This window comes from Carlito syrichta, unplaced genomic scaffold (assembly GCF_000164805.1).
Source record: "Carlito syrichta isolate Samal-C Ts95f unplaced genomic scaffold, Tarsius_syrichta-2.0.1 Scaffold314111, whole genome shotgun sequence".
Taxonomy (NCBI): domain Eukaryota; kingdom Metazoa; phylum Chordata; class Mammalia; order Primates; family Tarsiidae; genus Carlito; species Carlito syrichta.
Genome location: NW_007258207.1, coordinates 1,589,589 through 1,606,137, shown reverse-complemented (window position 1 = coordinate 1,606,137; position 16,549 = coordinate 1,589,589). Strand labels below are relative to the sequence as shown.

Here is a 16,549-nt window from a genome sequence, read left to right as displayed (position 1 = left end):
GACAAATCAAATTTTAATAGAGGAAAAAACTGACTTACAATGCTAATGTGTTCAGCATTTGATTTAGCAAGGACCACTTCAGGTGTGTCAACAACGCTTGTGTACTTGAGTTTCACTACAGGTGTCCGGTAGACATTGTCGCTAAGGATTTCCTGGGCATTTTTGACTCTCAAGACTTCAGGAGACCCTTCGGGCATCCACCCAATGCCACGCAACCACTCCAAGTCAGCTTTGTAGATGGCCTGGGAAAGAGAGCAAAGTTAGGTAGAAGACAGTTTAGCTTTTGTTGGTTGTGTGTGAGTGTATGTGTGTGCATGTGCATGTTTGTGTGTAAATAAAGGAAGAAGTTTTTAATGCTATATTTTATCTCCCACAAACAATAAAAACAGCCCTGGCCCGACAAACTTAATTCGTTATATGCACAACAGTGTTTCATCTTGCTTGGATTTCTGTGGCAGGGGGTCTGTGATGGGGTGTGCATGTGAATTCTAAAAGGCAGGATGATGCAGAATCTCCATGTGAGTGTATCCTTGGAAGTTTTTAAATAATATTTAGACAATCACCATACTAGCCAGTGTAGACTTTAAAGCAATAATTATTATCTCCAGTGACTTCTTCACACGGCAGCCAGAATGATCTTTCGAAAATTCATAATTTAAATCTGACGTCACAACATTTCCCCATCCTATGGTTCCCATTGTTCGTAGGGGATAAAGATCAAAATCCTTAACATGGCCTAGAAGGAGATGGGTGGTCTGGCACCAATTCCCACCTATTCTTCCAGCCTCATGTCGTCTGTGCTTCTAGTTGCCCTGTTCACTCTGACTACACCGGCCATCTTTCAGTTTGGGTTTTCAACAGACTCCTTTGTGTATGTTACAGGAATGCCCCCATGGACCCCTCAGGAAGCCAAATCCTACTTTCCCTTCATAACTCTGTGAAATCAGCATCTTCTCAGAGTAGCTTACTGACCTTTCTACACAACACCTACACATCACTCTTTCTCAGCCATCCCATTTTTTACTGATATTCTTTCATGGGCATCTTTGTTATAGTGTGAACTCCCTAAAGTCAGGAGCTATGTCTTGTTTTATCTTCTTTTTTATTCTCTATTGTATCTACAATGCCTGGCACATGGTATGTTAAATAAGAATATTTATTTATTTATCATCTATTTATTTATTTACTTATTTATTTATTTGAGTCAGGGTCTTACTCTGACGCCCAAGAGTGCAGTGGCATGAATCTGGCTCACTGCAGCTTCAAACTCCTGAGCTTAAGCAATCCTTTCACCTCAGCCTCCTGAGTAGCTGGAACTACAGGTATGTGCCACCAGGCCCAGCTAATTTTTTGATTTTTTTTTTTTGTAGAGATGAAGTCTCACTATGCTGCCCAGGTTGGTCTCTAACTTGTGGGCTCAAGCAAAGCTCCCACCTTGGCCTCCCAAAGTGCTGGGATTACAGGCATGAACCACCAAGCTCAGTTTAGTAAGTATTTTTTAAAGGAGTAAGTATTCAATCACTAGTTCTGTTTTGGTCTCAACTAAGTTCTTTTTTGTTTGTTTTTTGGGTTGTTTTTTGTTTTTGTTTTTGTTTTTGCTAAGACAGCACCTCTCTTTGAATCAGAATTTGCATGTTCTTAGTTATCTAAACTTGCTTCCCCCAAAATAGTTTAGTGGTTAAGCAGATACAATTGCCAAATTACTCTCTTAAACACCAGTGTGATAGTTCACTTATCTGGATTTACCAGATAGGTACATTATTTCTGGGTATGTCTGTGAAAGTATTTCTGGAAGAGATAAGCATTTGGATCATTGGACTGAAGAGGAAGACCCACCTTCACCCAACGTGACAGGCACCACCCAATTCGCTGAAAGCTCAGACAGAAAAAAAAGGCAGAGGGAAGGCAAAGTATCCTGGAGTTGGGACAACCTTCTTTTCCTTCCTTGGACATCAGAACTCCAGGTTCTCTGGTCTTTGGACTCTGGGACTTGCACTAGTGGTACCCCAGTTTCCCAGGCCTTCAGTTTTGGACTGAGAGTTACACCACTGGCTTCCCTGGCTCTCAGGCCTTCAGACTTGGACTGAGTAATTCGACGGGTTTACCTGGGTGTCTAGCTTCCAGATGGACTGTCATGGAACTTTTCAGCCTCCATAATCATGTGAGCCAATTCTCTAACAAATCCCCTCTCACGCATTTATATCTATATCTACACATATACCCTATTGGCTCTGTTTCTCTGGAGAATCCTGACTAATAAACTAGTTACACATTTTATAAAAAGCCACTGTGTTGCTCAGAAATGGTATTTTAATAGCTAGTTAATAAGTTATAATATATGAGGCTCAAAGTATAGTAAGAGGAAGAAAAAATGTTGGAAAGTTTCTGACTTAATGAAGAATGACATTATATGTTTTAATGCTTAAAGTATGAAGATACCCAAATTCAAAAGAAGGAGTTCTCAATTAAAATTACATACATATTCTGAAGTGTCCCTTCCTCATTCTTTAAGGAGTTGATTAATATGCATATCTCCATACACTAATGAAGAGACTGTATTTGTCCAGAAATAAATCCACCACTTGGCAGCTCATTTCAAGTGATAAGCATACTTTCCTGTAACAAACTCATTCATTATAAGAAAGTATCTTTTGAAGATTAAGGGAGCCAAATACAGATAATTTTTCAAAGTTATTCATTCTATACAAGGAATACATAATCTTATGAAATTCATCATTTTTAACAGATTGACAGGGCAGAAAATATGCGCAAATTAAAAAATGCCTTAGGTAAATTAATGAAACACCATATTGTGAAGAACACCAAGTAAAAAAAATAAAACAAGTGGTTTAGAGCATGCTGCTAACTTTTGAAATTAATTTTTAAAAAGATAATCTTGTCCTTCTTCAATACCTAGTTGAAGAACTGTGGACATTCTTACATTTAAGAAAATGCAAACACTGTATATGTTAGCAGATCTATAGAAAAATTCTGGTGACATCTTTAACAATGAGAATGAAAACTTTCCAAATGAACCTGGCAGTTAGGTAGGCAATTCATAAATTTTATAAAAATCTTAAATAAAGCGAATGTGTAGAGAGAGCTGTGCTTTCCACAGCATTGCAAGAAGTCCTCAGGCAAAGCCACGGAAGACTTTCTTCCTGGGGGACACACTTACGTCACTCTGCAGATCGTAGGCTTTTCTGGCTTGGATCACATCATTCTGGTCAGGAAAACAAGACCACTGGTGCAGGTACTGGCGATAGTCCACATTGCTTGCTATTGCCTGGCCTTCTTTGGCAGCGTTGATGGACACCATGTCCACTGGGATAGTGATCTTTGCCTTGTGGTCATTGTAAGTCTTTTTGTATAGCCTGTCATTCTGCATTTTCAACACCTTTGCTGCCCAAACCAGTTTAGGGTCTTCCTTGGCATTGCGACATCCAATGTAATGACCTTTCTGTTTCTCATAAGCATTTTTGTACAGATACTGGTAGATGTGAACAGAAAAAAGAAGAGTTGGTTTTTTGAGGTGAAATTTCATTCTGTCACCATGGCTGCTGTGCAGTGGCACCAACATGGCTCACTGAAGCTTCAACCCTCTGGGCTCAGGTGATCCCTCTGCCTCAACTCCCCTGAGTAGCTGGGACTACAAGTGCACCCGTCACCTCTGGCTAATTTTTTGATTTTTTTTTTTTTTTTTTGGTAGAGTTGAGATCTTGCTATGTTGCCCAGGATGGTCTTAAACACCTGGGCCCAAGTGATCATCTCACCTCAGTTTCCCAAAGTTCTAGGATTACAGGCGTGAGCCACAACACTCGGTCAAGAGTTGTTTTTCTAAACTCACTTTTTCTAGAGAGCCTACTCAAAATAACTCTATCTCCATTGGATTATCTTTTTTTGGGATACTGTTTTTCTTTGAATCATACTCTTTGTTTTGATACATTGGTTTGTCTTCTGTGTCTTTTTTTGTTTTTGTTTTGTTTTGTTTTGTTTTGTTTGAGTTGGAAACTCACTCTGTTGCCCGGGCTGGAGTGCAGTGGCACGCTCACGACCACCGCAGCCTATACCTGCTGGGCTCAGGAGATCCTTCCATCTCAGCCTTCCAAGTAGCTGGAACTACAGGCACACACTACCACACCTGGCTTATTTTTTGATTAGTTGTAGAAATGAGGTCTCACCCACTTGCCCAGGCTAGTCTTGAACCCCTGGGCTCAGGCAATCCTCTCACCTAGGCCTCCCAAAGTGCTGGGATTACAGGCTTTAGCCACCACGCCCGGCCTTTTGTGGTGTTTTGCATGAAAACATTGTGAGCATTTTTAAATCAAGAACTGTACTTCTGGATTATCCCCTAATATAGCCTTATCTAATGTTTCCCAAATATCAGTCATTGTTTGCTGCCTTCAAACAAATACCAAATTGTAGTTCATATTACTTTAAATCAAATTAATTTTTTTTTTTTTTTGAGTTGGAGTCTCACTCTGTCGCCCAGACTGGAGTGCAATGGCCGCTCCCGGCCACCGCAGCCTCGACTTGCTGGGCTCCGGCGATCCTTCCGCCTCAGCCTTCCGAGTAGCCGGAATTACAGGCGCTCACTACCACACCCGGCTGATTTTTTTATTTATTGTAGAGATGAGGTCTCGCTGCCCAGGCGGGTCTTGAACCCACGGGCTCAGGCAATCCACTCACCTCAGCCTCCCAAGGGCGCGGGATTACAGGCTGAGCCACCGAGCCCGGCTCAAATTAATTTTTTGTTTAAATAAATTTATTTTTAAATTGTAAACTTATTTTAAAGTTTTATTTAAAAATGTATAGCCCTATCTGAATGGAGAAAAATCAGTATTTTTCTAGCATACATTAAAACTATCATATAACTATTTAAAAAAATACTTAATGTATACATTGCATATAATTATCACACAAACCATCAGTAGTGTGCACACCACCCCTAAAGTAACAACAGAATTCTGTTTACTCAAAGAATTAAATTTCTTATAATTTAACTGATATTAAAAAGGTATTTAAAACAAGTAAAAATCTGTGCTTAAATATAAAAATTGCAGAACCAGGCACAGATGCAAGAGGATCCTCAAATTGTTGTAAGAGTTGTTCCTGAATTTGGGGTTTTAAAACGCACTAATAACAATGACCTGCATTCTACGTAAACACAAATCTTGGGGAATTAAGTTAAACATCCTATGGATCTACTAGCTAGCGTTTGTTAAGGCAGGGCAAGGAGGAGCTCTTACATCACTGGCAATATCCCTGGAAGCCTTGGCATGCTTGATCCCAATGGTATCTGCTCGCAGGTCATATCCAGTCATCTTGATGTTGTCCCAAGCTTGCTGGTAGCGTTTCTGCAAATGAAGAGTACAATGCCACAGTCATTCCGAAGAGGGAGCCACTGAGTTAGTATTATTATTTCATAAAATACGCTGGTTTCATACTGAACTTGGGTTCCAGCAGATTTTTACTCATACTGAGTAAAGCTCTCTCCCAATACTTTTTTTTTGGAGACAGTAAATTATGCAAAAATCAGAAAAAAATAGATATCATTAGGCTTTTAAAAGGAAAAAGCACTGATTGCCCACTAAAAAAGAGAACTAATATTTCTCTACGTGTATCTAGAAATTTTATCTTGTGTTTTTGGAGAAACCATTGTACTTTTCCTTTCAACAAAGATAGAGACATGTGTTTCTGTATTAGTAATATGCACACAGACCCTAGAGTTACTTATCAGCTTAAAGACTAGAAATAAAAGGAATGGTAAGAAAAAGCCTTTTGTCAGACTCTCTTTGGAGTATATCAGTTAAAGATTTGGTGAACCAGAGAGTGCTCTGAAAAGCAAATGAATGTCAAGTGTCTTACATTGCTGATCTGTAGAGCATTGAGTTTGGACTGCAGCATCAGGGGAGTATCAGCTGGCACATTCACATTAGCCTTCTCTCTGTCCCAGGCATCACGATACAATGGCTGGTAAAATTGGAAAAAGAAGGGATGGTTGATTAGTAACTAAGTCAATTACCACATGAATAAAATTGCAGTCACAAAATACACGAGAATGAAATTATAATGAATAAAATTATAAGTAAATTTTATAATAAATTACAATGAATAAAATTATAAGCAAAAAAATTTTAAGAATAAATAAACTTAACTTTAAACTTAAATCATAAGTAAAAATAAAAAGTTTTCTTTGAATGTTCTCTGATATAAACATAGGTCACATTTTGTCTTTATTTGCATTTTTATTTAAAAGGTGCCAATAGTGATATCAACAAGAATACATTCATGTGTGATACAATATAAATTTAAAATGAAGCCGGGCTCGGTGGCTCAGCCTGTAATCCCGCGCCTTTGGGTGGCTGAGGTGAGTGGGTTGCCTGAGCCCAGGGGTTCGAGACCCGCCTGGGCAGCAAGACCTCATCTCTACAATAAATCAAAAAATCAGCCGGGCGTGGTAGTGTGTGCCTGTAATTCTGGCTACTCGGAAGGCTGAGGCGGAAGGATCGCCAGAGCTCAGCAGGTCGAGGCTGCGGTGGCCAGGTGAGACTACAACTCAAAAAAAAAAAAAAAAAATTAAAATGAGTCAGAAATATGGTAATAAAATCATCCTTTTCCATTTACTCACATTGAATTAGCTAATAGGTAAGTCCACATTGCAGATAACTGTGATAATCCCACTGCTAATCAGGACCTGGCTTTCGTGGTCCAAATGATTGCTATAATGTCTAATATTGGGGCTGTCCCTGGGCTTCTCAACCTATTTCATGATTGAACTGTAATAAAAAGGTGGCAAATTTGTGATGATGGTATTAAGTTGTGGACCTGTATTACAGTCTGGGTCTCAAAATGCGATCAAAGTGTGTATCAGTGTCTGTAGGACATGATGATGTCCACCACATTTGTATTGACCAAGAGACTTATCAAAGCAAATGTAATATAGGACCGCTAATTGACTGACTCTATGAAGATTTATTTGGATACATGCATGTTCCAGACCCTGATACTGACACCAGCCATTTAAAGTTCACATTTCGAATTCTCTTGACTGAGATTTCTTCGGTTTGTCTGAAAACATCATCAACCTGGCTTACCTCACTGATCTGTACAGCATTGATCTTTGCCCGGATTATTTCTGGGGTATCAACAATGCTGGTGAATTTGAGGGCCTCAGGCTTTATACGATACAGTCTTTCATTCAAGAGATCCTGGGCATTCTTCACTCTCATCACTTCCACGGAACCCTCTGGCAACCATCCAATACCCTTCATCCATTCCAGGTCTGACTTGTATACGTTCTACATAAAGGAGAGAAGTACAATGGGGAAGAGTCATATTTGTCCAAGACAGTTTAATGTTCGCAAATCACATACCACTTCTATTTAGATCCATTGTGTGGTCAATCTTATGAAACTCAAAGATCACCATTCAATGCTAATATTTGGATGTTATGTCTCTGGGAGAAGTTCACAGAATCCTGCAGGATTTGGAACAACAGGGCTCACAAGGGGCCCGTGGTGAAATGGCAGACAGCAATGGCACATAATTTTGTTTTTGTAAGAGGATGAATTTCTACACTTATACATGAAGTCTGCTTTTTACGTACCAGGGAATAATACTGGTAGGATTTTAGGAGGTAAAGGGCCTTAAATGTGAGCATAATGAGAAAAAATACATACCTATATCTATATCTACCCCTTGCCCCATTCTCTTTTTGTCCTTCTGTATCAGATAAATGTGAAACCAACATTTTCTTATGTTTACATCTATTTCTGAAATGTAGATGTCTGATCATGCAAAGATAATGGATCAGAACAGCTGTGACTGACGTTTCCATCTAATTACATAGAATAAGAGACTGATTTTCATCTTGGTGAATAATGTCTTTTTCATCTTGTTGAATAATGTCTTGTCACCATTAAAAGAAATCCTCTATAAGATAGAAAATGTTTGGGAAAAAAACTCTACTGCCATGAGTTGTACAGGATAAGTTAGGTTCTATTAAGTTTACTATTTAAATTATGTTTCCGGGGAATGCACTGGGATTAAACACACAAACACATGTCTCCTTGAATCTGGTGATAATATACGTACATCGCTCTGCAGTTCATAGGCTTTCTTAGCCTGGATCACATCATTCTGATCTGGCAGACATGTCCACTGACGCAGATAATTACGATAATCAACATCGCTAACCAGGACCTGGCATTTCTTGGCTTGAACAATTGACATCATGTCCAACGGTGTGTTGTAAATTGCTTTAGACTTCTCATAAGCTTTCTTGTATTCTCTGTCACTCTGGATCTTGGCAGCATGTATAGACCATACCAACTTGGGGTCATCTTGAAGGCTGCGGAAACCCACGTGGTGGCCCAGTTGTTTACGATAACCTTCTTTGTATTTGTACTAAAGTTGTGGAAAAAAACCAGATAAAAAGACATATAAAAATAAGGCATTAAAAGGATTTTTCTTTAAATGATTTGACGATTTTTTTTAGCCTTAATGTAAGTTGGCTCAACACTGGCAGTCATTATATATTTCAGTTCACTTTAAAGAAATTCGATAGGACTATTTTAGGTGGTTTTGTAGAGGTCATGAGTTAATCAGGAGGGAAATAGTAGAGTGACCAAGAGTATTACAAAAATTAGCTAACATTTACTGAGTGATCACTATGTGCCACACACACTGTTATGAGTGCTTCAAGTGTGTTAGGTATATCCATATGAAACTACTATTTCTTTTAGCAAAAAAAAAAATCTGTAAATAGTGGCAATTATAATCACAGTTATCCTCAGAATGTCTCTATGAGGTAGATACTATTATCGTGCTTTCTTTTTCTGTCTTTCCTTTTCTTTCTTTTTTTCTTTTTTCTTTTTTTAGAAATAGAGACAGGATCTCGCTTTGTTGCTCAGGCTGGTCTCAGACTCTTGGGCTCAAGCAATCGTCCTGTCTTGATTTTCGAAGTGCTGGGATTGCAGGCTGAGCCATGTATCTGGCCACTGGTAACATATATTTCAGATGAGGAAAATAAAGCACAGTGAGGATAAACTCCATCACCAAGGTTCCTTGGCAAGTGGAGTACTAGGTCAAATGATTTCCCAAGAGTACTACCGAAGGCACCTCAGGTAGAAAGAGGCCATATGTGTAGTTTTGGAGACAGACATTAATGATGCATGTTTCAGAGATGGAAAGAAATGTTATTGGCATGAATCCAGAGATAATAAAAGGTCTAGGCATGACAGTTTTCATCTAATGAGTGTCTTAGGACTAGAGTAAGATGGTTTTTGTTTCTTTCTTATATTTGGACAACATAGGCAAGTTTGGACAAAAAGGAGAGGGAAAACAGGGAATGAGGCAGATAGTGTGGACCAGTTCTTGTTATTAGAGCTAGTAAAAATGAGGAATAAGAAGGGGGAAACTACTGGATATATGAGATAAAGGTGGCTTAAAGATTTGGAGTTGGAAGTGTGGTGGGGTTGGTAAGATGATTATTTTGACTACTCGTAAGTTTTAAAATTAGCATTAACTGAACTTAAAAGGTTACTAAGAATATATTACATAAGCCTCCAGTATAAGATCTTGTACATAAATATGATTTCAGTCTTAGGGCTAATATGTAACTATGTCTCTAATTTATATTTGTGGAGCATGTCAGAAATATTTTGGGGATAAAATGATATTGTATTGGTTCCTGAATTTTTCCAGTAATTTCATATAGGCTCTTCACGATATTTTGTTTCTAGTTAGAAAGAGCATCAATGTTATTTACACATATACTATCTATGCTAATCTTAATATTTTCCATCTCATTTTAATATTTTTAAATAGAGAAAGCCTTTAGCAGAAAATGTCATGCAATTGTTTGCATTTAAAAAATTCCCACAAAATTCTTGAAAAATAGTCTCCTGTTTGTTTTAGAGAGGAGAAAAACCACAAGAAAACTGAGGTACACGTACCTCACTGGCAATTTCTCTGGAGGCTTTGGCATGCTTGATTTCAATGGCATCTGCTCTTATGTCGTAACCTTTCTGCTTGGCTTCATTCCAGTCTTTTTGGTAGAGTTTCTATTGAGGGAAATACAGGTTTACTTACAATGATGGAAAAATAAGCAAATATACTCAAAATTGCCATAATATAAATCATAGAGCATAATGTAATGCAGTCAGCAAAGAAAAAAGGATTCATCTCTGAGTTATTTTTGGTTGTTGACGATTTAGTCTGTGGAATACAGGATAATTCTGATTAAAATTTTAAAGCTAAACATCTAACTCCATTAATGTTGGAATATTTGCATTCATCACAACATAGTATACATGTGAAAACATTCCACTACAGGGCACATGGAAACTGAGAATCACTGGGGAAGCCAGAGAACCCTCATCAAGGTAGCAGACAAGACCTGATGAGATTGATTTCTAATTCTGCCTTTTGTTTTTCTAAAGTTTCTGCTAAAGGGATGTAACATAGGTAGCATATGTAACTGCTGCTTGGATGTAATTAAAAATTGTTTTTTGTAGCCGGGCGTGGTAGTGCGCGCCTGTAATTCTGGCTACTTGGAAGGTTGAGGCAGAAGGATCACTGGAGCCCAGCAGATCGAGACTGCGGTGGCTGGGAGTGGCCACTGCACTCCAGTCTGGGCGACAAGTAAGACTCCAACTCAAAAAAAATTGTCTTTTGGCTCTCTTATGGTCTTGAAAAGTCAAGCAAGAAGGTTCTGGGTCAGTCAAAAGATCTAAGAAGACAATATAGACTGTTGAGAGTCAATCCCCAATAGAATTCAAGGACCCCAATTCCTGTAATCCAGGCACCCAGCGCATACCCAAGCAAACATTTAAAAGACAGAATTTCCATTCCTATTGCATTGGGAGTGGAAGCTAAAGAGAAAATGTCTAAACAAAAGCTACAAATATTCTAAGGTAGGTAATTTGTCCACTAAAACACACTATAAGCTGACAGATACTGTCCCATAAAGACTTTTACACCCCATGTTTATGTCTCTTACATTGCTGATTTGCAAGGCATTGATTTGGGCCTGCAGCATGACTGGAGTATCCAAAGGAATCCTGATGTTGGTTTTATCCTTATTCCAGGCATCTTGATATAGTTTCTGTGGAGAGAAGGGAAATAGAAAATAGATATCTGAAACATTAAGCCTTACCAACAATTCAATCTGAAAAAAATGTTTCTATATATGTTTATAGCAATTAAGTTTATTACCCAAGTGTTGTCTTGGGTAGGCCATGGTACCCAGATATCTGGCCAAACATTACGTTAGCTATTTCTGTGAAGGGATTTTAAAGATGAGGTTAAAATTTGTATCAGTAGATTCTGCGTAAAGCAGATTATCCGGCATAGTGTATGTGGGCCTCATCGAATCAGTTGAAGACCTTATTAGAAAAAGAATGACCTCCCTACACAAAAAGGAATTCTGCCAGCAGACTGCCTTTGGGCTTAAACTGCGACTCTTCTCTGGGTCTCCAGTCTGCCAGCCTGCCCTGCAGACTTTGAACTTACCAGCCTGCAGAATCTCACGAACCAATTTCTTAAAATCGCCCTCTCTCTGTCTCTGCCTATCCTTATATATACATACACATATACACATCCTGTTGATTCTGTTTCTCTGAAGAACTTGGACCAATACGATGTTATACTATTGGCTGCGTAGCATTATGCTACATGTCTTAATATTTACTAGGATTTACATAAATACTTGTTTCCCTGAATTGCCATGGATTGCCATTTTTCAGTGTGGTGCTTCACAGTGTGGATTTGTGGTAGGGGAAAAGCATGTTGGCATTTGCCAGAATTCTACTTTGGGTGTGCCTTCAGAACTAAACTAGTCAGGAGATTCTTAGAGTTGCTCTTATCACCAAAATTCTTTGAAGAGGAATAGTCTACTTGCTCAGTTTGGTGGCATCATCTGAAAAGAGAATCCAGAACAAGGAAAACTTGCTAGTGGGATGACCCTTACCTCACTTATTTGCAGAGAATTGGCTTTTGCTAGGACAACTGCAGGGGTGTCAACAATGCTAGTGAATGACAAAGCTTCTGGTCGCGTCCTATAGAGTCTTTCATTCAGGAGGTCTTGGGCAACTTTCACTCTGTTCATTTCTACTGAGCCTTCTGGAATCCAGCCGATGCCACGTAGCCACTCTAGGTCTGCCTTATAAACACTCTACAAAGATGTAAGACAAAAATATCATTCCAAGTGTTAGACATACCATGGCTTAGTTGAAAAATAAAGTATACAAGTTGAAGAGACAATAAGCACAGGAGATGGCACGTCCAAAAAAGCAAGACCTGAGATCTCACATGATTCAGAGTTTTTAATATTGATGACAGAAGTTATTTAAAAGCATAATTATTTATACTAGCCATGAACAATAAATAATAATAAATGTTGAATTGCCTGATTTAACTATTTGATATTTCAAAAATTATATAATGGAAAATTTAAAAAAGAAAATTTTGTTGAATCCCATTCTGCTTTAATCCAGTTATAACCAATCCAAAGAAATGTTGTTTAGTGTTTTGGATCTAGCATAATGGCAGCAATTATTTTAAAAATATTCGGATGGTTCATATTTGTCTGAAATATATTTTTCTTGTCAGAAATTACAAATGACATGGAAACACCGTTTGGAATCTATGCCAAGGAATTTAAAAAATGACCTCAGTAGGGTTCTTCATCACTATTGTTTTTTGCTTCCCATGACATAACTCCTAAATATGGGCTTTGTCTTAAACAATGAGAATGAGCCGGGCTCGGTGGCTCAGCCTGTAATCCTGCGCATTTGGGAGGCTGAGGTGAGTGGATTGCCTGAGCCCACAGGTTCGAGACCCACCTGGGCAGCGAGACCTCATCTCTACAATAAATCAAAAAATCAGTCGGGTGTTGGTGCCTCCCCTGGGTTTGTACAGTGAGCAACCAATAGATCTGTCCACAGAAGCACTGACTGGATAATTAACAAATCTACATCCTCCCATTTCCCCTTTCCTAAAGTTTACATTACGTACATCACTCTGTAGTTCATAGGCCTTCCTTGCTTGGATAATGTCGTTTTGATCAGGCATGCATGTCCAGTGATGCAGGTAATTCCTATAATCAATGTCACTGACCAGAGTTTGGCATTTCTTAGCCAGCAAGATGCCTAACATGTCCACTGGACTAGTGAACCTGGTCTTCCACTTCTGGAAGTCCTTCTTGTACTCCCTTTCACTTTGAATCTTCCCTGCATGTATGGCACACATAATCTTGGGATCATCTTCAATGCTCTGGGCTCCAATGTGGTGACCTTTCTGTTTCTCATAGGCTTCCTTGTATTTGTACTAAAACACCAGAAATACAGGTTCAGAAATCCAGTTTTAGAATCACGCTCATACTGGCAATGACAGACAACATGAAATGGACAAACAATTTCATATTACAAACATATTGACATCTCTGAACTATTTAAAACTAACTTTTTACACAGTCAGACAAATAACTGTAATGTAATCATATATCTGCATTGGTGGAAACTTTCTCTACAGAAATTCTAACTACAATTCCAAAATGTATTTTTCTTCTCTGTAACAACAAAGGAAAAAGTGTCTTGGAAGATAGGAAGTAAGACGGGGGATACATGTGGAGGCAAGTACAACGTGTGGTCCACCAGCGACACGACGGGTTGTGCATCACTGTGGAGACCACTGGGAGTCCGATGGCAGGTACTCACGTCACTGGCAATGTCCCTGGAAGCCTTGGCACTTTTGATGGAAATAGCGTCTGCTCTCAGATCATAGTCTTTCATCTTTGACTCATCCCATCCCTTGGTGTAAAGTTTCTAGGTGGAGGAAAATAAACAAAAAATAAAAGTGTTTTAGGCAGTTAATTCCAGAAAGAAAACCGTTAAGGTGGAAAGAAGCATTTTAAGTACTCTTAGCAAGGTTTATACCACAAGCAGGAAATCTCTTACTTGGCTGACATTGGCAGAATTGCTCTTGGCCAGCATGATTTCTGGGGTGTCCGGCATCACGTGGATGGAGGTTTTGTCAGTATCCCAAGCTTCTGTGTACAAATGCTACAAGGGGGGAGGGTTAGAAGACCTTTGGTTAAAGCCAATAACATTCCAGTTACTATCAATTTTAACTCAAAATAACTCCAAAATAGGATATTGGAAAGTTAAAGAAGCAAAAGGGCAGTGGAAAGAGTAAAACATGACAATACTGAAACAGTGTACGACAGTTCATAACTCATATAAAGCCATATAATGCCCTCAATTATTAATTCTTTTTAAAAAATTATTTTAAAAATAGAGACAAAAATGTTTGTTGCCCGGGCTGGTCTTGAATTCTTCCTGGCCTCAAGAGATCCTCCTGTCTTGGTCTCTTAAATTGCTGGAATTACAGGTGTAAGCCACTATGCCTGGCCCAATTTTTAATTCTTTTCATCTAATGAATCACATGCTCGCTCACAGTACCTCCAAAGATGGAGTTTGGTTACAGAACTATAATGTAGTAGAGATGGCTAGACTTCAGAGTCAATCCCAAGTTCAATGCTTCCTCCTCTATGTGTGAGGAGCTGTGTAATATTGAGAAAGGTACAGAACTCGTCATGGTCTTCATTTCCAAGAGAGAGATACTTAATTTTATTGAAGAGTTTTTGAAGATTAACCATATGATATGTAAAATACCTGAGTCGTAGTAGGCACTCAAGAATTTTTATGGTATTCCCTATTGTTATTATCATTGCAGTTGCTATTGGTGGGTATGGTATAAAAGAGAGTTTCTGAAATTTTATACCCCAAACTCTGGAGTTTGCTATCTGAGAGCCAATTTCATATTCTGCACTGAGCTCTCAATCCTACTCCTCAAATGATTGGAAAGCATCCAAGTAGGTAAGGGAGAATTCAAGTTAAATGTAAGTCAGTCTAAAATAGGCATATTAAGGACCTATCCTTTGGATAAAGAACAGATTAACAGGAATCTGGAGGAAAGACGTGGTCGTCTATCTTGTATAGTAAACTGAAAGCAGCAATAGCAACTTGCTTTCAAAAGTGGATTTCTACAGCCAAAGGTGGAAGAGCAAACCAAGCAACCAACTTGAGTGTGTACTGGCACTAGTATGAAATACGGTGTGTTATCCAGCCTTCAGAATGAAACGCAAATGGCTTATATTTCTTATCCAATGGGCAAAGACATGTCAGTGGCCTGAGTCTGCTCTGCCTAGGAGAATGTGCAGGGAAAGATAATGCATTTGTGGTGTCTCCAGGTCACTTCTCAGAAGGATGTGTGCATTACTCCAAGGAAATCACCCAAGGCTATAGTTCCACATGCATACAGAGAATTAGAGGGCCTGGTGTTCAGAAGGGCATACAGGGACAACTAGAATTCAAGAGGATGCGTTGTAGAAGGCGTACATGAGAATTAGGTCCGTTACACCTCCTTCCTCATGGCATACATAGGGAATTTCCTATTTAATGATCGAAGTCCATGGAAAGTATGACTTTGGCACCAGGAAACAGGTAGAGACTCACCTTGCTCATTGTTAGGGCATTATTCTTTGCCAGGACAATTTCCGGGGTATCCGTAATGCATGTGAATTTGAGCTGGTCTGCAGGCTGGCGGTAATTCCTGTCACTCAGGATTTCTCCAGCTTTTTTCACTCTCTCAACCTCCACAGAGCCAATGGGAACCCATCCGATACCTCTCAGCCACTCAAGATCAGACTTGTAAATAGCCTGAAAATAAAAATTGTCAAATATTTATAGATATTACCTTGGCAGCGTGGTGCCTGATCTTGCTTTAGCATATACAGATAATTCTGAATCTTACTTGTGAAAATTTCTGAGAAGAAAATTTGCTTTGGTTTAGAATGGCTTGTTAAATGCCTTACCCCGAAGGTAGTCAATATTTTTTAGTTTTAAAGACCCATAAGTCTCTTCAGTAATAGTCAGTTTCACTGATATAAAACCACCTTAAGGAAATTACTGCCTGCCTCCTGAAACAAAGTGTTCATTCTCTAATTCAATTGTCCCTACCTCCTTTTATGGAAATAATACTGTGTTAGAATACAGTTAGGCAGCCCCTTCGGGTCTCCTCCCACTGTGGGAGCTTTTCTGTCCTCTCAATAAATCCTGCTTTAATAAAAAAAGAAAAAGAATACAGTTGGTTCTTGTTTTGTTGGGCAGTGGCCTTCACAGTCCATCATGGAATATAAAGAAGGAATGAACACTACTGGTTGACCACATGCTGCATAAATGTGTTTTCTGGGGACAATGAAAATGGCATCTTTTTTTTCCTTTTGATTCTATGTACATGCTTCCAAGTCAAAGAATACATATCTTTTTACTTTACTTTTTTTTTTTTTTGAGTTGGAGTCTCACTCTGTTACCCAGATTGGAGTGCAGTGGCACGCTCCCGACCACCGCAACCTCAACCTGCCGGGCTCCGGCAATCCTTCCACCCCAGCCTTGCAAGTAGTGGGAACTACAGGCGCGCGCTACCACGCCTGGCTGATTTTTTATTTATTGTAGAGATGAGGTCTCGCCAAGTTGCCCAGGCG

The 16,549-nt window shown here is 39.1% G+C and overlaps 1 protein-coding gene across 1 annotated transcript in view; it reads right to left on the bottom strand.

Annotated features, from left to right (window-relative positions):
• Positions 1-16,549, bottom strand: part of NEB (nebulin) — a 223,551-nt gene that overhangs the window by 81,405 nt on the left and 125,597 nt on the right. The window contains exons 74-78 of the mRNA XM_008071077.1: positions 15,522-15,725; positions 13,962-14,066; positions 13,722-13,829; positions 13,021-13,332; positions 39-242 (exon numbers count right to left, since the gene is read on the bottom strand). Of these exons, the coding sequence (XP_008069268.1) occupies positions 39-242; positions 13,021-13,332; positions 13,722-13,829; positions 13,962-14,066; positions 15,522-15,725 (933 nt within the window). The remainder of the gene's footprint in view (positions 1-38; positions 243-13,020; positions 13,333-13,721; positions 13,830-13,961; positions 14,067-15,521; positions 15,726-16,549) is intronic.